The sequence below is a fragment of the Artibeus jamaicensis genome, unplaced genomic scaffold (assembly GCF_021234435.1).
Source record: "Artibeus jamaicensis isolate MK-2021 breed Jamaican fruit bat unplaced genomic scaffold, CSHL_Jam_final scaffold_2375, whole genome shotgun sequence".
Lineage (NCBI taxonomy): Eukaryota > Metazoa > Chordata > Mammalia > Chiroptera > Phyllostomidae > Artibeus > Artibeus jamaicensis.
This window is the reverse complement of record NW_026522032.1, coordinates 310,592-333,345: the sequence shown is the minus strand read 5'-3', so window position 1 is coordinate 333,345 and position 22,754 is coordinate 310,592. Positions and strand designations below refer to the sequence as shown.

The window sequence follows — 22,754 nt, the reverse complement described above, 5'->3', positions numbered from 1 at the left end:
ATTCCACCACTGGGACTATACCCTAAGAATCCTGAAACACCAATTCAAAGGAACCTATGCACCCCAATGTTCATAGCAGCGCATTTTATAATAGCCAAGTGCTGGAAACAACCTAAGTGCCCATCAGTAAATCAGTATATCAAAAACCTGTGGTACATTTACGCAATGGAATACTACACAGCAGAAAGAAAGAAGGAGCTCCTGCCCTTCACAACGGCACGGATAGAACTGGAGAGCAGTATGCTAAGTAAGCCAGGTGGTGAAAGACAAATACCACGTGATCTCACCTATAAGTGGAACCTAATCTATAAAACGAACAAGCAAAATAGAACCAGAGACACTGAAATAAAGAACAAACTGACAGTAACCAGAGGGGAGGGGGAGGGAGATAACCAGGAAAGAAGAGAAAGAATCATCAAGGAACATGTATAAAGGACCCACAGACAAAGCCAAAGGGGGTAGGATAGAGGGTGGGGGTGGGTGGGGTGGGAGAAAGTGGTGGTGGGAAAATGGAGACAACTGTATTTGTACAACAATAAAAAGTGATAAAAATAAGACCTAGTAACAGAAAAAAAATAAACAGGCAGAGGGAGATTTGACACACAAAAAGGCCACGTGACCAGGAAGACAGAGAGATTGGCGTGATGCGGCGGTATGCCAAGGAATGCCGCCCAAATCCACCAGAGGCTGGAAAAGACAAGAAACAGTCTCCCCTAGAGCCTCGTGGAGGATCATGACCCCTGCCAACACTTTGATTTCACACGTCTGGCTTCCAGAACTATGAAAGAATAAATTTCTGCTGTTTTAAGCCACCGAGTTTGCGGCAGTATTTCACAGCAGCTTTAGACATAAATACATGAGTTTGAAGTTCAAACTCATCATACACAGAATAAATGTTATCACTGTCTTTCAGTCTGTTTCTTTATGTATCTACCTGTATCTACATATATGAACCCCCTACACACACACACAAGTGCATATATGTGATAATCTGGAAGAAAATATACCAAAATGTTAAGTTATTTCTGCATAGTGAGATTGATGCTTTTTATACTTATGTCTATTTTCAAGTTTTTCCCTCAAAAAGCATACACCACTTTTAGATTACTGTTATAATCAGGACAACATGTTATCTTTTTTAAAACCCCTCAATGTCTCCCCATCACCTACAGATTCAAGTAAAAACTTAGAAGTATGGTACAGGCCCTTAATGATTTGGCCTACTCCTATCTCTCTAGCCTAATTTCCTATTACTCAGCCTCCCACCTCTTCAGCCATGACAAGTTACCTAAAGCACAGGCCGTTTGCCTCATTAGGGCTTGCATTCTGACACTTCATACTTCAACAGATATCTGGGTGCTTCGCCTGCTGCCAGGTTTACCCATGGAGCCCAACTGAAACAATCATCGCTATGGTTATGGTTGTGGTTATGGTTACAGTAAGGAGGGGAGGGAAGGGGAAAAGGATTGATGCCCTATTCGCTGTGATTACATAGAATTGTAGCCAGGTACTTATTTCCATGGTAACCAGGAAAACCAGCAGTCCAAACGCCACTATTGTTCCCAAGATTTACAGAGATTCAACAGGTCTCATCATTGCCATGGGTACATTGTATATCTCCAGGTCAGACTGATTCTATATTCTGTAGGACACCAATCAGGCAATCACCTTCATTTTTCAGTAATGCCTAACTAGCCCTCTGGTTACTCAAGGGCTAGGAGGCTCAACTGATAGGTTTTTGTAGTTAATTCCCACTAATTCCGGGTCTGAATTCAACTTCTAGGTTAAGACCCAATTCCAATTCAAAGGTGTTCTTTCCTGTGAAGCCATTCCTGATCCATTCAAGCAAAACCTCGTTCCTTTGAGTTACCACTCTACCTCTAATATGCTATTGTTCTTTTATTTGCTGACAGTACTGAAATTATTTGTTGTCATTAACATTTCTTTGCCTACGTTATTGTCCTGAGGAGATACACATATGTACACTTCTGAATCTATAGTACCTTTTTAGTCATTTTCCCTACAACGGATACTAAAAACCATTATGTGGTACTTAACATTAAAAAGTTCCTATAACTCTTCCTGTTTTTGTATGGAAAGATAGGTAAAGTATTTTTTTCTGTGAGGCTATGACTCAGAAAAGTATGTGTACCTTAATCCTATGTATATAAAGAAGTATAAACATTTCTGTTTGACCAGAACAGTAAAAACATAGATAATAGAAATGCAAGAAAGTAATCATAATTGTAACCACTGGGATGAGTAGAGAAAGAGACTTTTCTCTTTATGCTATTGGGTATTATTTGATTTTTTTTCACGAGCAGGGAAAAAAATGTCTTTTTCAGAAAAGACAGAGGTAAAATTTTTTTCCTAATAAAAGTGTTATTAATATCAAAAAGTTCGGGTACCACTGGTCTAGATAGTATGCCCAATTATTGTAGCCACTAGCTATATATATGACTAAATTTTAGCTAATTAAAATGAAATAGAATTGCCTTGGCTGGTGTAGCTCAGTGGATTGAGTGCGGGCCTGCAAACCAAAGGATTGCAGTTCGGTTCCCAGTCAGGGCATATGCCTGGGTTGCAGGCCAGTTCCCAGCAGGAGACACACAAGAGGCAACCATACACTGATATTTCTCTCCCTCTCTCCTTCCCTTCCCCTCTAAATATAAATAATTTTTTAATTTAAAAAAATTAAATAGAATTAACAATTCAGTTCCTTAGTCACACTAGTCCTATCTTAAGCCCTCAATGGTCGCATATGGCCGGTAACTACTGTATTGAACAGAGCAGACACAGAACATTTCTATCGTCGCAGAAGGCTGTATTGGACAGTACAGGTATGGTTCACTATTTCCACACATGAAGTGGAGCCAATTGGGGCACCCGGAAATCCTCAGTGTGAATTGGCTAATTAGTGGGAATTAACTACAAACACCTACCAGCTGAGTCTCGTAGCCCTTGAGTAACCACAGGGCTAGTTAGGTGTTGCTGGAAAACTGGTGTCCTACAGGGTAGAGAACAGACTGACCCTGGAGATTTACGATGTACCCATGCAATGATGACACCTGTTGAATCTCTCTAAATCTTGGGAACAATGGCGTTTGGACTGCTGGGTTTCCTGGTTACCATGGAAATAAGTACCTGGCTACAATTCTGTGTATTCACAGCGAATAGGGCATCAATCCTTCTCCCCTCCCCTCCTTACTGTAACCATAACCATAACAATAGTGATGATTATTTCAGTTGGGCTCGATGGGCAGACCTAGCAGCAGGCGAAGCACCCAGAAATCTGATGAAGTATGAAGTGTCAGAATGCTAGCCCTAATGAGGAAGTGTGAAAAAGAAACATGGCGGGGCCTTTTTTTTTCAGTAGGAAAAGGCTAGATCTATGACACCGAATACAATGACATTGTTACTCTTGCTTCTTGCACAGGCGCAGTGCAGGAATCCTCAGCGCACGCCTAGCACGCATTTTCCTCCCTTCTCCCTCTCATTCCATTTTCCTCTCTCTCCCTCTTTACCCCCCTCTCCTCTCCCCCTCCCATCATTTGGTCTTCCAGTCTTTCCGTTAGCCCGTTTACATCTCTCCTTCCGAGCCTCCATCCCCCTCCCCCCTTCCTTTTCGGCTTCTAGCGGACGCAACTAACGCATGCGCATTAGGTACGGAGTCTCGCTCTTTGTCCCCATCTGTCGTTCACCAGAACCTAAGTCTTTCGCATTCAACAGCCAATAGGGTCGTAGAAATGGCGGAAAGCTGATTCCGCCTCTGAAGATGAACCTTGATTGGCAGTTTACATAACCAATCGAGAATGCCACTTTGTGTCCCTGGGGAGGCACCAAGCTCCGTCGTCTCGTTTCCGGCCATCGCGCGCTCTTTTCTTGGGACGGTAGAGGCCGTGTAGCGTCGCCGTTACTCTGAGGAAAGAACAGTCGGTAGAGGGTGAGTTTGGGGACGACTTATTTCTCTTTTGAAAGAGGAGCAGGATTTCTTGCTACAAGCACTGAAGGAAGAGGCTGGGGCAAGGCTAGGTTTGGAGGGAGGCTGGCGGATCGTTCCGAGGCCCCTTGAGGCCTTGTCCCCGCCGCCGCACGCGTTTACCGGTCCACCTGCGCGCGGAGGTTTATCGCACTCAAACCTGACTCCCGCCGCGTTTTTTTTGTGCGACGTGGCCTCGAATATTAGTCGTGTCAATAAGTTCCCTGGGCCTGAGGGTGTGGGGTCTATCATCCCAGAGCCCTGGAGTGGGGGCAGAAGGAGGAGGAGGCGCTTTGTCGGGCGCTCCTCCCCTCGGCCTCGCGAGGCCTGGAATTCCGAACGAGCAACTGAGCCCCCCGGGCGGTGTTTCTTTGTCAAAACTCTTAGCTGCGAAGTTCATCTGTTCGCGCGGATCCCGCTGCGTTTGTCCTCTGGTTCCTGAGTGCGCCCCCCGCCCCCGCTTTTAAGTCTTGTTGCCTAGCTACTCGACCCATGTGTGGCATCACTTTTAAAAAATGAAACTTAATTTTATGGATTTTTTTTTTAAATCGAGTATTTTCTACTTGGAGAAGTGGTTACCGTAAGGTGACACCTTTCTTTGTGTTCTTAACAGAAGTCAAGATTAGAGATGACCGGGAGGCACTTTGCTATCTTAAATCTAGGTTGAGGTAGGTGTAGGGTAGCAAGATAAAATATGGGACGCTCGGTTAAATAGAATTTTACAAAGGGAATTGTTTTTTTACTATACGTTGCATAGGAGTTACACACAAAATTTCATTTTCGTCGTAAATTAAAATTTTTCTATGTTTTGCATTTTAATTTGGTTAATCTGATAACTAGCAGGGGGTCACCAACTAGATTTATACATACTGTCTTTGCCCAACTTGTTATTAAATGGAAGGTCCTAAGAAACTCTTAGATATTTTTTTTAAAAGACCTTACCATATCAGTGGATTCTACAGCTTTAAGGCTGGTTCATAACCACGAGCCCATCTTAGTCTGGTAGATTTTTACCAGATTTTCCCTGTTGTTTCCACTTAAAAATTTGACCCTTATCCTGAAAATTAAGGGGACATTTAATTTAGATTTTAGATGTGTGCGATACAGTACTTGGTGTCCTGTACCTAAACGTTTGTGCCCAGTATCCCTAGTCTTTCTAAACCAACAATACATATTTTGTCAAGCAAGTCCTTCATCCAGGTTTGTCTTTTAACAGAAATCTTTGCTGCTGATATTTGTTCTCTTCTCAAAGGTCCCATGGTTAGGGGGCAGTGAATTTATTACTCAGAAATTTCTGCTCCTATTTCCAAGTTATATTGGTGGTCATCATCAGAAGCAGGTGATCTCATACAACATGGCTTAGTGTTCACTATTGAGTGTCTGGGAAAGGACAAACTGAAGGAGGGATTATAAAGATTAACATTATGGAAATACCTTAAAAACACAAGGTCAGGGATTTGGTAATACAAGTGATTTTTGCTAGAATTCAGAAGAGTGGGGGAAGAATGTAATTGATGACATTTGTCTAACTTACGCACCCACCATGTGTAAAGATAAGGGCAGTGGCAGCCAACAAGTCCCTGCTATGTACGTGATCTCATTTAGTCCTTAAAATAACCAGCCCTGTGAGTTAGATACTGTTAACCCCCACCTTACAGGTGAGGAATCTGAGGCTCAGAAGGTAGGTGACATGGCTAGTAAGTTCGTTGGACTCTGAAATTGAGGTGAGTTTGATTACAAAGCTTGTGGTATAGTGGTGAGAAGGAGATTCTCCATTCTCTACTCCATCATACTGTGTGACCTTGGATGGGCATCATTTTTCTTATTCAGAAGTATAGTAGTTGTGAGTACTAAGTGAGAATTCAGACTTAGCTCAGTGCCTGACATAATGGCTGATAAATAACATATATTATGATATTTATCATAGCCTCTTAACTACCAGGCTGTATTTTCTAAGTTCAAAACTAACCTGCCTTGAAGTAATCTTAAATGGTTTAGAATATCCTAGCACTTCTGTTTTCAAAGAGGAAGGTCATTCCTACTAAGAAGTTGTAAAATGGCCTTTCTTTTCTTCTTGTTTTTAAAAATATTTTATATATTTATTTTTAGAGAGGAAGGGAAGGAGAAAGAGTGGGAGAGAAACATCAATGTGTGGTTGCCTCTCATGTGTCCCCTAATGGGGACCTTGCCTGCAACCCAGGCATGTGTCCTGACTGGGAATCGAACCAGCAACCCTTTGCTTCACAGGCCCATGCTCAATCCACTGAGCTACACCAGCCAGGGCTTTTCTTTTTTTTTTTTTTTATTGTTTGTTCTATTACTTCCAGTTTTTTCCCTTTTGCTACCCTCCACCCAACCCACCCCTAAAATGGCCTTTTTGAAATGAAATGATGAGGTGTGGGTAAGATGTAAGAGGCTCCTTGGATTCTAGCCAGAGATAAGAAGACCTAGTTGAAAAACTGACTGTGAAGATAATTCAAGTTTCTGTTATAGGTCACTTTGGCATTAGGGAAAGGAGAGGTGTTTAGTAGCCGGGACCGAAATAGGAAAAGATCTGATTCTAATGCCCACGTTAGCCTGCCTCCAACTGTTGCTGCCGTACACCTTGAATTTTGCATGTTATTATTTTTTGTGTGTATTTTATTTTTAAATCATGATTTTCTGTTTTTAAAAAGGTATTCCATTTTCTGTAAAACTGTTATTCATGGCATTTAAAGTTGTTAAAGTTCTTAAACAGCTGTTTAAGAAAACGACGTTGCACTCACTATGTGGCAATAGTCACAGATTCAGTTACTCTGTTTTTATCCTAAGGAAATAATTAAGCAGAAAGCTACAACCACAAAGATATTTACTGCAGCATTATGATAAGAAAACGTTGAAAACAACCTAAATGTCTCATAGTAGAGAGTAGTTCAATAGTTTAGTAAATCCATTGAGCTTTATGTAGCTGTTAAAAATTATAATTATGTTGACATTGTAGAAATTAAGAAAAGCTGAATATACAATGGTGCATTATGATCACAGTCATTGAACTGATAATGTATGTTTTGGAAGGTAAAGAAGCAAAAATGGAAATCACGAGAGGAATATTTGCTCAGGGGTGTGCCCCAAGGTTTAGCCATGAGCATTGTTTATAATGGTGAGAAATTAGAAGCAACTCAGGTGTCCAACACAGCAGTAGCTTGGTTGGCAGCTGAATACCAAGTCCATTAACAATGTAGAAGATTAGAGACATGAAAACTGTCAGTCATTTGTCATAAAATAGAAAAGAAATTATAAAAGTATTATGTAATAGTCATATAAATTTATAAAATAGTTCTTATACTACCCTATTTTGAGTACTTACAAATACATAAAGATCAGTGACTGGAAGGGTATACACCAGAATGTTAACAATGACTTTTTTAGTACTAGGTCTGTAGATAACAAAGAAGTAAGTATTTTGTCATAAGTGCTTATTAATGGGAAACATAAAATTGATGAAGTAACATAAATGACCAAGTCTGGGTTTAAATGTCAACTTTCCAGTGGGGCTTACCTTACAGCTCCTATTTAAAATTACTGTCTTCTATCTCTCACTCCCTATCCACTTTGCCCACCACCCTGTTTTTCTTTATCTTCCGGTAACACCTCTTAAAGTAATTGAATTATTATGTATATTGTTTTGTCTCTCACTAGAGGGTAAGATCCCGGAAGGTAAGAATCTTTGCTTTGTTCATTGATGTACGCTAAGCACCTAGAATACTGCCTTAGCAAAATAGGCACTCAGTGAATATTTATTTGTTGAATGAATTAGTAACAAAAGTTAGTGTAAAAAAAAAAAACCTACAAGCAGGACATTTGTCATTTTCGCCTACCTTTTGTTACTTGTCTACATTCATACATTTAAAAAAAAAAACCTTTTCCCTCTTAAAGCATCAATATTTTTTCATGTTTGCATGGTCTTTAAATTTTTTAATGCTGTGTAACATTCCATTGTATAGCTATACCATAATTTATTAAAAACTCTTCCCCACTTTTTGGGTATGTAAGTCATTTTTATTGTTTTGTTACCATAAAGGCCATTGAGTGGATATTTCATGTATGTGGGGTTTTTTTTAACTCAATTTATTTAAGTCCGTTTATGTATTGACAATTCAAATGCTGGAATAAATTGTCTACGACTTTGCAATACTATGTCGCTTAAGACCCAGAAATAGAATAAACATTTAGAATTTACTGTGCAAATAACTTTGAGAAATACCTTTGAAGAACAGATTACAGTTCTACCCTAATGTCTAAAAATACACTTTCTTTTTTAGATTTCATTATTTATTTAATTTTCTTAGAGGGAGAGGGAGACAAAAAGGAAGAGAAATATCAATGTGTGGTTGCCTCTCAAGCATGTGCCCTGACTGGGAATGGAACCAATGACCCTTTGGTTCCCAAGCCCACACGCTCAATCCACTGAGTCACACCAGCCAGGGCTTTTTTTGTTGTTGTTCAAGTACAGTTGTCAACCTATTCCTCCCCACCACTCTCCCCCAGCCCCCCTCCTTGGATTTGTCCAAGTGTCCTTGACTTAAAATTTTAAAGTTACATTTTTAGGGTAAATTTCTAGGAATATCTGAGTTAAAGAACATGAACATCTTAATTTTGATAGCACTTGTTACCTGTTGTGTTATGAAACAATTTTTGGAAAGAGTATTTCATAATTGCATCTATGGAATATAAGTTGTACTATTTTAAAGAAATCATGTTAACACAGTATTCACAAAAAAACATCATTTTCTGTATCTTTTCTTTGGCTGGATTCTGACTACAGGGTCTTGTATTCAGGGGTAAAGATTTAGAATTGACTTTTCCCTTTTATTTCATTTACTAAAAAACTGTCTTTGGATGCCGAAGTCTGTCCTCAGTTTGTTAAACTGATCAGTTAGAAAACTTGCAGTTTAAAACAATCAACTTTTGAATTCAGTCTGAATTGCACCAAGACTTTTCTTTTGTGTGTGTGTGATAATTTGACATATAAATATTTTTTTAAGATTTTATTTATTTAGAGAGGAAGGGAAGGAGAGAAGGAGAGAAATATCAATGTATGGTTGTCTCGTGAGTCCCCTGCTGGGAACTAGCCTGCGACCTAGGCATGTGCCCTGACTGGGAATTGAACCATGATCGTGTGGTTCTCAGGCCCGCGCTCAATCCACTGAGCTACACCAGCCAGAGACTTCATTTATTTTTTAACCTTATTTTGATTTTTAAATGACAGAATTTAATATTTTATGTTTGTATATTCATTTTCTTATTTGTTGCTCTTATTGCTTTGGTAACCATTTATCTTTCTATTGTGATTAGCAATAGTATTTACTGAGTGGTTGAACTACTGTTTTCACATATTTATTTGTAGATATAGCCATTTCGAGAGGTAGGTATTTATTATACTCTTTATAATAGTTTAAGAAACTGATGCAGACATAATTTATTACTAAGTAGTACAGGACTGGTATTAGGACCATGCTTGGAACCTAAGTCTGTCTAACTCTACAGCCCATATATACTTTTCCTGCTGCTCATTCCATAGTATCTAGTGTAGGCTAGGACTGTGTAAGGTGCCAGAGAAGAACAAGGCTTACTAATTTTTGCCATTGTGACAACCAGAATCTGTTTCCATTGTCATATTTTTTAATATGCATTAATATTATGAGAGGGTCAATTTTTAGGGGGTAGATTCTTTTAGGAAGGTAGTTCCCTATTATGTGTAAAATTATTGAACGAGCAGATACCACAAGTCATTCCTAGTACAAGCTCTTCTTGTCTGGTACTTGTCTAGTTTCTATGTGCCACATAACTGCTAATGCCTGGTTGTTTTTTATATTATATTTTTGAATGTACTCCTTTGCCACACTATTTAAAATAACCAATTGTTTGGGTCTGGCAAAAGCCAGGGTAGTAAAGGTGACTGATTGCATTCCTAGCACTGAATGTATTTGACAGTTCATATTTTATTTTTAGGGTTTAAAAATGCAGAGCAATAAAACCTTTAACTTGGAGAAGCAAAACCATGCTCCAAGGAAGCATCATCAGCATCACCACCAGCAGCACCACCAGCAGCAGCAGCAACAGCAGCAGCAACAGCAACAGCAGCAGCAACCGCCACCACCAATACCTGCAAATGGGCAACAAGCCAGCAGCCAGAGTGAGTGCATGCTAAGTAACGGGGTAGAGATAGGTTCCCTCTTGGGAATGGGTTCTTGGATTTTAGGTTAGTCTTTTGGGATTATTTTTTAAATTGGCTTTTTTTTTCTTTTCTCTGTTTACCTCTTAATACTTCTTAAGATAGAAAAAGGGCTGATTCTCTGAAACCAAGGAACAGACATGTTATAGGATAGCAATTGAGTTTAGGTTGCTTTGCTGTGTTTACACATTTTACTGCTAAACAGATGTCTGCGTGTTTTACCTCAGCTTAGTTTCTTTGAGGTAATCAGATGACTGGTAGTTAGGGAACATATAGAAGAAGTCTTTAAGTCTTAATGGGGAAGTAGTCTAGTACTGAGTAATTATTACACTTTGAGCCTAGGGCCTGTGCCAGCCCATTTTTAATTGGTGAAAAGTCTTTAAAGGTATGTTCCCAGTTGTTCAGCAAACTTTGAACACCTGTGGTATGCCTCTAAGACTAGAACCTACTTTGGACCCTCTTGATTTCTACAAAGAATACTCTTTTCTAACTTATTTCTCTACGTTCTGTTATCCCCAAGTATGAAAATGGGAACTATAAGGTTATAAAGATTGGTGAGATAGGGAAATGGAGCAGTTATGTTTTACATTTAAAAATCTGTCCCTTCTCACATGAATTCCTTGACTTGCATAGTTTTCTCTTTGGCCAGTAGCTCCTGTATTGTCTGTCTATGACTTAGTCCAGGTTGGGTCCTGGCCCACAGTAGAGCTTTTGAGACATCCCCCCAGATGTCTTGATACTGCTTTCACAGTCTTAAGGTGCAGTTTAAGGATAAGTGGTTAGTGGGTAGATTGCAATGGGAAATAGTGTTTCATTTTCCTATAGCAACCAGGTCTCCTAATCTAGCAGTAGTTGTAGCTCTTTGAGAATGACTGTAAATCTCTTTCTCTCAATCTTTGATTGACTATGTGTCTTCTCTCAGATGAAGGTTTGACTATTGACCTGAAGAATTTTAGGAAACCAGGAGAGAAGACCTTCACCCAGCGTAGCCGGCTCTTTGTGGGCAATCTTCCTCCTGACATCACTGAGGAGGAAATGAGGAAACTATTTGAGAAATATGGGAAGGCAGGCGAAGTCTTCATTCATAAGGATAAGGGCTTTGGCTTTATCCGCTTGGTAAGCAACTAGGTTTATAGAGCAAAGCTGGGGAATGATGGGTATGGAAAATTAGACAGTAAATAATTCTCAGATTGTCTCTTAAAACCTCATAGGTTTTTATTTTGTTTTAAGAATAACATAGGTTTATTTGCCTAAGACACTAGGGCTAAAGTAGGCCCTTTGGAACTTTTTTAATTAGGAAGTTTTAAACATACAGAAGTAGAATAGTATATTGAATCTGCACATACCACTCAGCATCAGGAATTAACAACTCACAGTTCATCTTGTTTTATATATACTCTTCTCCTATTTATTACTCTTCAGAAATACTTTAGTATGTTAGAGGTTTTTTCCCAGGAAAAATGGGAAAAAGTTTTTATTTTAGTAATAGTCAAAGCTTATATAATTTATTTCCAGAGCCCTTCTACTATATGTATTGTCTCATTTAAGACTCTTTAAAACCATGAGGGGACAGTTTTCTTTATTTTTTAATTTAATTATGCTAAAATACATATATTATAAAATTTATTGTCTTAATTATTTTAAGTATAGACCTATTTTTAAAAAATATAATTTGATTTAGGAAATATGTAGGGCGTATGGGGGCCACCTTTCTAGGCGTTATTTGTCTCTCTAAGTGAGGAACATGATGTGGTCAGAACTAGTATTCCTTCCAGATTTACCACTCAAGACTCTATAGGCAAGTCATGTTCTCTGGGGCTCAGATTCCTCTTCAGTGATGTGAAGGGGGTCCCATCAAGATCTGTGGTTCTAAAGAGGCCTCTTGGAGGAAATAAGTGATTCTGGTAACTTGTATATAGCTAGCTGAAATTTAAATATTCTAGCTACTGTATTGTAAGGGTAGGTTTTAGGCTGGTCATTGTCCACATGATCTGTTACCACTTGGGAGAATACCCTGTGGTACTGATGGCCATGTAAGTGTTCCTAACTTTTAGGATTTCCAGTTGGATTATTGCAAGGCCATCAGAGCACTTACGCTAACCAAAGAGTTAACTGGAACATACAGTTCCATTCTCCCAGTTCGATCCATGTTTGTTATTACACTTGTAGCCAAACTCCTGTTATTTTGAGGCATTTCGTATTGAGCAGTGTTACTTTAGACTCTTGACACCTGTGCATTTGTTCTTTCAAACTGAATTATTCTTACTTCCTCTGCTTTCTAGGAAACAAGAACTCTGGCAGAGATTGCTAAAGTGGAGCTGGACAACATGCCACTCCGTGGAAAGCAGCTGCGTGTGCGCTTTGCCTGCCATAGTGCATCCCTTACAGTTAGAAACCTTCCTCAGTATGTGTCCAACGAACTGCTGGAGGAAGCCTTTTCTGTGTTCGGCCAGGTGGAGAGGGCCGTAGTCATTGTGGATGATCGAGGAAGGCCCTCTGGAAAAGGCATTGTTGAATTCTCAGGGAAGCCAGCTGCTCGGAAAGCTCTGGACAGATGCAGTGAAGGTTCCTTTCTGCTAACTACGTGAGTGAGGGGTCATTTTCAGAAATAGACCTTAGATAGTCACTTTTGTGTGTGTGTGTGTGGTCTGGGGAGTTGGCCTTTAGGAACCCTATTCCTTTGTTCATTTAAAGACTGTTGCTACTAATTCAGCTTTCTAGTAGGGTTTTCGGTGCAATCTTAAATTAACGCAAGTAGTGTGAGGATTAAGAAGTAAACTTTTTCAGTCCTTCAGCAGGTCATCATGTAATCAGTATTAAATCATCCCTTTGAAGTTTTATAATTCTGAAAGTAGTTTTGTGCATGCAACATCTTGGTATTTACTCCAAGTTGTCAGGAGTTCTGCAGATACCCAGATATTTAGGCTGCACTTAAGTACTGTATCTACCTACTTCGAACATCTTTTTTAAGGCTGCATTCACAGATCTGAAGCTTGACTTGATCCTATCAACCCCAGGTTCCACATAATGCTATTAAAAGAAATTGGTTACTTGGGACTAGGTATAAAATCCCTTCAAAAAGTTAATTGTCTAGTCCTCACCTCTAAAACTAGTTCATTGTATCGGTGGCAGATGTAGAAAGGGAGCCTAGTGTAGGGTATAATTCGATCTTGTTTTCTCCCAGATTTCCTCGGCCTGTGACTGTGGAGCCCATGGACCAGTTAGATGATGAAGAGGGACTTCCAGAGAAGCTGGTTATAAAGAACCAGCAATTTCACAAGTATGTAGTCCTGACAGATTCCCTGTTAGGTGTTTATCTGTTCTTAAGGAAGCTTGTAAAAGAATGTGTTAAAGAAGCAGGCCTTTGCTATAAGCCTTCACTGGCAGTCATTATCTTGGCCCTCAGGAGAGATGCCTTGCATAGTTAGAATCTTGGACAGAGTTTTAGTAACCCAGGAACCTTGTCTTTAGGGAGCGGGAGCAGCCACCTAGATTTGCACAGCCTGGCTCCTTTGAGTATGAGTATGCCATGCGCTGGAAGGCACTTATTGAAATGGAGAAACAGCAGCAGGACCAAGTGGACCGCAACATTAAGGAAGCTCGTGAGAAACTGGAGATGGAGATGGAGGCTGCTCGCCATGAGCACCAGGTCATGCTAATGAGGCAGGGTGAGTATAGGCCTATAAGTCTTAAAACTAGAAAAAGAACCAAAATAAATTTATTTCCGGAGTTTCTTTGTATCAATCAGTAGAGAAAGGCCTAAACCTCTACTTTTATTCTCTGAAATATTTTGTTGATCTTGGTAGGCAAATGAGCTTGGAGATGTGGCAGAGAATACTGGATTCTGTGGAGAAAGGAAATAATAGGTTTGGCTTTATTTTTGGAATCTGGATACCTCGGATGGCCACTCAGGGATTATATATCCCCTTTGCTTCCTAGATCTTTAATTATGGAAAATTTTTGGGCCCATATGAGGAGAATGAAGAGTACTCTCAATTGGTATGTTGTTTTTCTAGATCTGATGAGGCGTCAAGAAGAACTTCGGAGGATGGAAGAGCTGCACAACCAAGAAGTGCAAAAACGAAAGCAACTGGAGCTCAGGTAACCCTTCTCACCCCCTTTTCTCCAACAACTCTAAAAGGTAATGTCTCACTAATGCTTCCTACCACCATGCTACTTCACGCATTTGTAAATATATTGGCAAACATTTCTGGCCATTTCTGAAGTTTTCCCTTTGGAAGGGAGATATTTCAGCTGCCTGTTGTTCTGGGAATTATTCAGGGCTACCCCAAAGAGAAAGCAGCTGAAGCTGAATGCTGGTCTCATGAGGCTCCTTTGGGAAAGGACAAGTTTTTTCCCCCAAGGGACATATCTGGGCTGCTTTAGGGCTGGGCACATGGAACATTGAGTTTGTTAGAGAACTATGATAATTTTCACTGGGCTGTTGATCCCTTTGGCTGAGTCCCCTATTATCTGCTCAAGTTCTGGAATACCTCTGCTTAAATACCTTGGCGATTCTTTGTGTAGGCAGGAAGAGGAGCGCAGGCGCCGTGAAGAAGAGATGCGGAGGCAGCAGGAAGAAATGATGCGGAGGCAGCAGGAAGGATTCAAGGGAACCTTCCCTGATGCGGTATATCTTCTTTGTGCCCGTGCTGTACCAGGCCAGTCATGATATGACAAAGCCACTAGGAATCATCTGCCACTAGGGCTGTACAATACACCAGGTTATGATAAATTTTTCCAGTCTGTGCAATTCCTTTTAGAAAGGATTCGCAGGAAAGAAAGGTAAGGTTTGAAGGAGAGATCTTTTCGCCCCATAGGGAATTCAGAATGGGGCCCAGTGTATGCATTTCAGACTTAGTGACTGCAGGGCGGGATATATCCAGTTCTGTAGCAACCTTGATGGGTCCCCTGCTGTCGTTAGAATTGTAGAAAAAAACAGCCATCTTTCCCCTTTCAACTCTCCTGTACCTAAGAGGAGGCTCTGACTTGTGTCCTATTAGCTGGTCTTGAATTGAAATTCACTGCATAACTTGGGAGGAACTGTTGGTGTTCCTCAGCTTGGTCTCAGTGCACTTGGGGTGTGTTATCACTCTTGTCTACTTCCCCTAGTGTGTGGTCCTCAGTGGATTGTGGTAGAATGCAAGGTAGAGTGCCGTCTTAGACACAAAGCGTGTTTCTTTGTTTTTTAGAGAGAGCAGGAGATACGGATGGGCCAGATGGCTATGGGAGGTAAGGAATCAGGAGGTTAATGGCTCTGATTTCCATTTTTGTCTCATATCTGATGAACTATATAGCTTATCTCATATAGGCCAGATTTAAGTAGTTCACATTTCTGGGAGCATCATTGGGGGGGGTAATATGTCTTAGCCCAAAGATCTTGAATTGTTTCCTTTAGAACAGAAAGAGACTGATGATATCTGTCTGCTATACTGATCATGCTACTCTGCTTTAGGTGCTATGGGCATAAATAACAGAGGCGCCATGCCCCCTGCTCCTGTGCCGGCTGGTACCCCAGCTCCTCCAGGACCTGCCACTATGATGCCAGATGGAACCTTGGGATTGGTAATAAAATGCGGGGCCTTAGAGTAACTCTAAATGGTGATAGGAGAAGAAAAGACTTTGCCTCCACAGTCCCTGAGCCTGCCATAATTTTGCTGTAGATAACAGTGTTTAGAACCACCGTTGTCTATTAAATGTAACCTCAAGATCTTTATTTTTGAATCTTGAGCAAACCCAATCTCAAACTGTACTTCATTAAGAGTAAGCAGAGGCCTCTGATAGGCCCATCTTACTGTTCTGTTGCTTCCCAGGATGAACAGGTTCTTGTCTAGAAGGCAGTGAGGGCTAGGCATTATCGCATAAAATAGGTGTGAATGCAAAAGGCTTTATGGTTCATATAATTCTGAGGTAGTTTTAGGTCTCATGTCAAAAACGTTAAAACAGGGTATGTTTCAGGTTGCTTGAATAGTGGTTGCCTGCCCTTGTCCATGTACCTAGTTCAGGACAAAAAATGTAGGTAGAACTTACCCATCCTAGGAATTTAGTGTGTGGTTACTGCTTAGCCAATAAGAATAGAGCTAGAAAGTTAAAGGTGGGGTGGGTGGGTAGGTGGGTCTGTAATCCAGGCAACCTTTCTTTTAGGGACATCTATCCACAGAGTTTTAAACAGGCTTAGGCACCCCCAGCATCAGGAGCCTTGAAAAATTGGGTGGAGATGGCCTCCAAGGGAGGGGCTGCACATGGGTGGGAAGCTTAGGACATAGGTTATATCATAATGTTACTCTTTTTCCCTTTAAGACCCCACCAACTACCGAACGCTTCGGCCAAGCTGCTACAATGGAAGGAATAGGGGCAATTGGTGGAACCCCTCCTGCATTCAACCGTGCAGCTCCTGGAGCTGAATTTGCTCCAAACAAACGTCGCCGTTACTAATAAAATTGCATTGTCTAGTTCCCCAAAACCCTTAAAAGAAGGACCCTTTTTGGACTAGCCGGAATTCTACCCTGGAAGTGTTAGGGATTCCTCCCAATAGTTAGGTCTTCCCTGCCTGTACTACTCTATCTAGAGAGTATGCTGGAGGCAGAGGGCAAGGGAAGGGCAATATTTAACAAATGAATTCTGTATGGTATATCATTTAATCATATCTGTGTGGTGCATTCCTGAAGCCTCATGCGATTATTGAGGGCCTGGGAGGGAGGGAACAATGACAATGTGGATCCAGTTAGAGCCCCCATTAATCTTGATCATTCCATTCTTTGTTTATCCTGTTGTATTTGCTTTCTCATTCTTAAATTCCCCAACCCCAGAGACACTGCCACATATACCACAAAACCCACCAACATCCCCCAATGAATTTAGCCTCCTCACTCCATTCACTCCCAGGTGGGAATTCAGGCAAATGTCCGCAGAGGTCACAGATAACATACATACGGTTCTGTTATATCCCATATATTATCCCTTCGTGTCCTAAGGAAGACATTTTCTCTTAGACATTTTCATTTTAGTATATCTTTTTAAAAATCTTGTGTTAACTTGCCTCCTTATTCTTCTTGGGTAGGGACGACCCAGGAATGGCGGTTTTGTGTCTGATGTGCCGATAACAGCTTTTCTTGATAGGCCTAGTACAATCTTGGGAACAGGGTTGCTGTATGCTGAATGTTCGACAGTAGCTCTTAGCCTTGCCTATCTTAGGTAGTTATGCTGTGCATTTTTTTAATTGGTGTACCATGTTTGATTTGTCCCTGATACCTCTGGAGTTTTTCTGGAAAATGGAGCAGTAATGCAGCATCAACTTATTAAAATACATTTTAAGCCTTTTAATCTTCTGTGCTATTTTTGAAGGGGAAGGGAGGGAGGGGAGTTCTGTCTCAGGAGATGAGCAGTAGGTTTTATAAAGTATCCATCTAGGCAAACATGGCAGGGGTTGGGTGCATACTGTAGGTGAAGTGGGTGACAAAGATTGGTGCTATCGGTGGCACACAGAAGTTATACGGATGGGGGGGAAGCTGTTTGAAAGGAAGAAAATGGGCCCGGTGGCTGGGGTGCCCTCATGGAGCTGGGAGGGGTCTCAATTGCTATTTGTTCCTGAGCAGCTGCTGGTATGTCAGAGGGTTGGAATTGGCATGGTAAATCTAAAACGGTCTCAGTGGTTCGCTGACCTCACCCAAGTTCCAAGCCCTACTCTGCCTGATCCTTTCCTTGAGCCTCAGAGCTAAAATGCTCCTGAGCTTTTTCCTATTGGTTGGGAAGACCAGTTGAAGTTCCCTTGCCCATGTTAGGAGGTGTACGCCTCCTGAACTAAAGATAGACACAGCTGGCCCTTCCAGGCAGCTAAAAGCTTCCAGACTAAGAGGTGTTCCCCACTCGGCAGCCAGACTCCTTGAAATACCCTTTCAGTAATTTATCAACGCCTCCATGTCTCTGTTGTGCCATAACAAAGGCTGTGGGCAGCACTTTGACCCCAGTACCAACTTCCCTGGTGAGTAATCTTGGTTTTGCCAGGGGCCTCTGTGGGTGCTGGGGAGTGGTCATCTGTGGGCAGTCTGTTAAAGGAGTAGAAACATTTAGCATACCTGCACTAGTTTAACTGGTCTGGGTAGTCTTTGATCTATACTGATTGTTGTTTTTTTTACATTATATGGAAAACCCATAGCATGTAAACCTGGGGAAGAGGTAAGAGGTGACATTTGGTATCATTTCCTTCCTTGATCCTTAAACTGGTATCCACAGATTCCTGTTGCCATCACACTGGGATCCCAATCTTCCACGATGCACTTAAGGTGAGGTGTAGGTGAGGGGGGCATAGCAAGAGCCATTCCCAAAGGAAATGCACCCAGGAATCTAAGCTGAGCTGGGTCTCATTATCAGGGTTGGTCCTGCTGCCGGAAGCGAACTGTAGATTTCTCTGAGTTCTTAAACATCAAGGTAAATTCTTCCTTAAGATTCTGCCCCTAATAGAAGGATTCTATCTCTAATCCTCCTCTCCTTATCCTGTGTACTAGGGCTGTACTGTTGGACCACACTGTGCTGAGAAGCTCCCTGAAGCCCCTCAACCTGAGGGCCCTGGCGCAAGCAGTTCACTTCAGGAGCAAACGCTGACTGCGATTCCAAAATCAGCAGAGGCTTTGCTCCGAGAGAGACCCAAGTAAAGAGGAAGTTCCAGGGTTTTTGCTACATTCATGGAGCTTTCTAGGACTGACTACAAATGGGTCACTGGGGTTTAGGAGCTAGGGAGACGTGAGGAGGACCAGGTGGCAGGACTTGGTGTATATTTCATGTCATGGGGGAAATCTGTCCGGAAATAATAGTGTCCTTTGCTGTGGGGCGGTTTGGGGTGATGGGATAGCTATTTTAACAGAGCACATGGCCCCTCATGAACACATACTTAGTTACAATGCAAGGGGGGACTGATGGGAAGGACTTGATTCTTCTCTTTATGGAAAAGAGCTTTATAATAGTTTATTTTATTTCTGTTTTTAGAGAGAGGGGAAAGGAGGGGAAAAGAGAGGGAGAGAAACATCATTGTGCTGTTGCTTCTCATGTGCGTGCTACTGGGGACTTGGCCCGCAACCCAGGCATGTGCCCTGACGGAATCAAACCACCGACTCTTTGGTTTGCAGGCCAGCATTCAATCCATTGGACTACACCAGCCAGGGTTAAAATAGTTTTTTAAAAAATTGATTAGACCTGGCTGGTGTAGCTCAGTGGATTGAGCGCGGGCCTGCTGACCAAAGGATCACAGTTCAATTCCCAGTCAGGGCACATGCCTGGGTTGCAGCCCAGTTCCCAGCACGGGGACTCACGAGAGGCAACCATACATTGATATTTCTCTCCCTTTCTCCTTCCCTTACCCTCTAAAGATAAATAAAATGTTTTTTTTTAATTTAAAAAATTGATTAGAGAGAGACAGGACGGGGTAGAGAGAGAAACATTGATTTGTTGTTCCACCCATTGATGCGTTCATTGGTTGATTCTGGTATGTGCCTTGACGGGGGATTGAACCAGCAACCTTAGCCTCTAGGAATGATGCTCCAACCAACTGAGCTACCTGGCCAGGGCTAAAATAGCTTTACATCAAGAAAAGGATGTAGCAATATTGGCAGCCAAGAGGCTGCAGAGAAGAGTTAGTTAATTTTGTGGAAATAGTGTGCACAACAGAAGAGAAAGCCTCATTAGGTCCACAGTTAATTAGAGGAAGAGGAAATGGTGCAGCTCTACAGAGAAATAGATTTAAAGCAACTGAGTAGATGGGCAAGAAAAGTCCTGGGGATTTCCTCAGGGTCAGGGATTTGGGATGCCACAGAGGAAAATTGGCAATGGGGCTGCTACCCGACCTCTCCAACCCTAACCCCACTTTCACCAGACTTCTTTGACTCCATTAGTACTGGGGAATGTTGGAGCTGTCAATCATGGTTAATGAGTCGGAACTGAATCACTCCCCCTTATCCTTAGGTCAGAGTCGCCTCCAAAGCTGCTTCCACTAAATATATCCCAAGCCCTGGAAATGGCATTGGAACAGAAGGAATTAGACCATGAATCTGGAGCAGGTAACTGGGTTCTTAGTAGGACAGGCCTCAGAGACTGGAATTTAGTGAAAGTGGCAATTGGGTGGAGGGAATGGATAGGTTCCTGACTCTGTTTCCCTGGCCTAGGAATTGACAGTAGTCTGATCCGGACTGGTTCCAGCTGCCAGAACCCAGGATGTGATGCCGTGAGTGAGAGTTGGTGGGGGCTCAAGCATGTGGCTGAGGGATGACCAGGGATATATATGAGGTTGTGTGGGGTATACTGTTTTAAAAGATTTTATTGATTTTTAGAGAGGTAAAGAGAGGGAGAGAAACATCAGTGTGTGTTTGCCTCTCACACACCCCCTACTGGGGACCTGGCTCGCAACCCAGGCATGTGCCCCGACCGGGAATCGAACTGGCAACCTTTTGGTTCGCAGGCCGGTGCTCAATCCACTGAAACATACCAGCCAGGGCGTGTGGGGTACACTTTAGAATGACCTGATTGTTTTTCTATTCTCTTTGATCTTAGGTTTACCAAGGCCCTGAGAGTGATGCTACTCCATGTACCTACCACCCAGGAGCACCTCGATTCCACGAGGGGTGAGGGAGAGTACTGGGTGGGCTGCCAGAAAGGTTTCTCCCAATGTTGACCATAAGATAGGAGTGAAGGCTTGTGGGATGGGAAAGGGATTCAGGTGAATTATCTTCCTATCTCAGGATGAAGTCTTGGAGCTGTTGTGGCATCCAGACCCTGGATTTTGGGGCATTCCTGGCACAGCCAGGGTGCAGAGTTGGTAGGCATGACTGGGGAAAGCAGGTAAGCTCCAACTTTCCTGAACTCTTGATTAGAATCCAATTGCAGAAATTATTTTTCCTCCCTGTACCTCATAGCCGCGCTATCTTCTCCCTTTTGTATGGAGCAGATAAGATACTGCTCCTTATCCCTCAGCAGCCTAGAAGCCTTGCAATATAAGGTGGTGTTAATATTTCTAAGGCCCTGACTCTTTTCCACACAAACCGTGAGAACTCTTGGGTTAAGAGTTAATTTTTTACCAGCATTTCACATCTTCTCTTTAGCTACCAGCATCTTGCCGTCACGACTGGCACCAGACAGATTCCTTAGTAGTGGTGACTGTGTATGGCCAGATTCCACTTCCTGCATTCAACTGGGTGAAGGCCAGTCAAACTGAGGTGAGGAATGTCTGACGCCAGAGAGGAGGCTAGTGAATTGGGTGATATTACAATCTTACAGGCAGAGTGGCTGTGTATGGTTAACATGTGGGCTCCACAGTCCCCTGACGGGAAGGTAGAGCTGTTAGGCCATGGTTATCTGACTGACCTGTGGATGTGTAGATCATGCCTGTGGCCTGGTTTGTTGTCATAATGACTCATTTTGACCTTCCGGCATCGTCACTACCCCTGTCATTCTTTTCTCTCAGCTTCATGTCCACATTGTCTTTGATGGTAACCGTGTATTTCAAGCCCAGATGAAGCTCTGGGGGGTAAGTAAAGATAAGGGGCCACAGGAGGGGGGCAGGTGGGGTGCAAAGAAGGGCCAGACTGCAATGAAGAGAGGGTGTCTTCAGGAAAGGAGCTGCTGTGGGAAAAAGTGGAGGTTTTCTCTTCATTTGCTTTGAAATTCTCTCTCACCTTCTCCCTCCCTCTTTTTCTCCCTCTCCTCTCCCTTTTCTTTCTCCATTTCCTTCCTTTCTTCTTTCTCTCTCTCCTTTACTATGTTGTCTTATTGCTCCATCTTTTTCCCCACCTTACATTTGGATTTTTCTCCCTGTCATTTATCACCATCCCACCCTGACCTCGATCCCTTTGATTTCCTCATTTTCTCTTTTTTTTTTCTCCGTTCCTCTACCTTTCCCTCTTCCTCAGGTCATAAACGTGGAGCAGAGCTCTGTCTCCTTGATGCCATCTCGGGTTGAAATCTCCCTGGTGAAGGCTGACCCAGGATCCTGGGCCCAGCTGGAGCACCCTGACTCGCTAGCTGAGAAAGCCAAGGCAGGGGTTGGGTTAGAGATGGATGAGGAAGAATCTGAGGATTCAGATGATCTGAGCTGGACAGAGGAGGAGGATGAGGAGGAAGCGATGGGGGAATAGGGACACCAGACAGTCAAGTGTCAGGACAGGACCTCAATGACTCTCTTTAGGGTCTCAGAGACCAGGGTATGGTTGACCATGTGGTATTGAGCAGCAGGAGGTTGAAGGAGGGGAGAACAAAAGTATCCAAACCATGCTGTTTTTTCCCTTAAATAAATCTTGTATTCTACAGTTTCACATAGTGTCGTTCTCTCACCTCACCATGTAAAATTGTATTCATTCCCCCCAACTTCTGTGTGTGTTGGGCACACACATGCAGAAACAAACACATGAACATTTGATCTAGTCTTCACAGCCACTGGGTATTTCCTGAGTACTTACTATGTACCCAGTTATGGGTTAGGTGGTTTAGAGATATTTAAGAAACAGAAGACTTATTCATTCCTCTCAGGAAAATTACAGTCTGGCCGACAAGTCATGGCTAAGTTACAGGAAATGATAA

General features: G+C 42.2%; 2 protein-coding genes across 3 annotated transcripts; both read left to right on the top strand.

Annotated features, from left to right (window-relative positions):
• The first annotated feature begins 3,843 nt into the window (after nt 1-3,843).
• NONO (non-POU domain containing octamer binding) lies at nt 3,844-17,516 on the top strand. Its single transcript, XM_037126711.2, has 11 exons — nt 3,844-3,943; nt 9,971-10,154; nt 11,116-11,309; nt 12,476-12,777; nt 13,378-13,473; nt 13,665-13,861; nt 14,210-14,294; nt 14,721-14,823; nt 15,386-15,425; nt 15,649-15,758; nt 16,494-17,516. Exons 2-11 carry the CDS (start codon nt 9,980-9,982, stop codon nt 16,626-16,628), a joined length of 1,437 nt encoding a protein of 478 aa, XP_036982606.1. The 5' UTR covers nt 3,844-3,943; nt 9,971-9,979; the 3' UTR covers nt 16,629-17,516.
• Nucleotides 17,517-17,877: 361 nt separating this feature from the next.
• ITGB1BP2 (integrin subunit beta 1 binding protein 2) lies at nt 17,878-22,489 on the top strand. Of its 2 annotated transcripts, XM_037126722.2 has the most exons (11): nt 17,878-18,174; nt 18,426-18,475; nt 18,564-18,620; nt 18,698-18,840; nt 20,148-20,242; nt 20,348-20,406; nt 20,733-20,803; nt 20,921-21,020; nt 21,281-21,394; nt 21,643-21,705; nt 22,088-22,489. In XM_037126722.2, exons 1-11 carry the CDS (start codon nt 18,111-18,113, stop codon nt 22,310-22,312), a joined length of 1,041 nt encoding a protein of 346 aa, XP_036982617.1. In that variant the 5' UTR covers nt 17,878-18,110; the 3' UTR covers nt 22,313-22,489. The 2 variants fall into 2 exon arrangements, with proteins under 2 accessions (XP_036982617.1, XP_053512612.1); XM_053656637.1 differs by lacking the exon at nt 18,564-18,620 and having other exon boundaries at nt 17,879-18,174.
• The last annotated feature ends 265 nt before the right edge of the window (nt 22,490-22,754 follow it).

Bases quoted from the DNA above. Each gene is read 5' to 3' on its own strand.
- ITGB1BP2 (XM_037126722.2), top strand. From the start codon at position 18,111: ATGTCTCTGTTGTGCCATAACAAAGGCTGTGGGCAGCACTTTGACCCC. The intron at 18,476-18,563 runs GTGAGGTGTAGG...TCTCATTATCAG, and splicing joins TCTTCCACGATGCACTTAAG to GGTTGGTCCTGCTGCCGGAA. The intron at 20,243-20,347 runs GTAACTGGGTTC...TCCCTGGCCTAG, and splicing joins AGACCATGAATCTGGAGCAG to GAATTGACAGTAGTCTGATC.
- NONO (XM_037126711.2), top strand. From the start codon at position 9,980: ATGCAGAGCAATAAAACCTTTAACTTGGAGAAGCAAAACCATGCTCCA. The intron at 11,310-12,475 runs GTAAGCAACTAG...TCTGCTTTCTAG, and splicing joins GCTTTGGCTTTATCCGCTTG to GAAACAAGAACTCTGGCAGA. The intron at 13,862-14,209 runs GTGAGTATAGGC...TTGTTTTTCTAG, and splicing joins GGTCATGCTAATGAGGCAGG to ATCTGATGAGGCGTCAAGAA.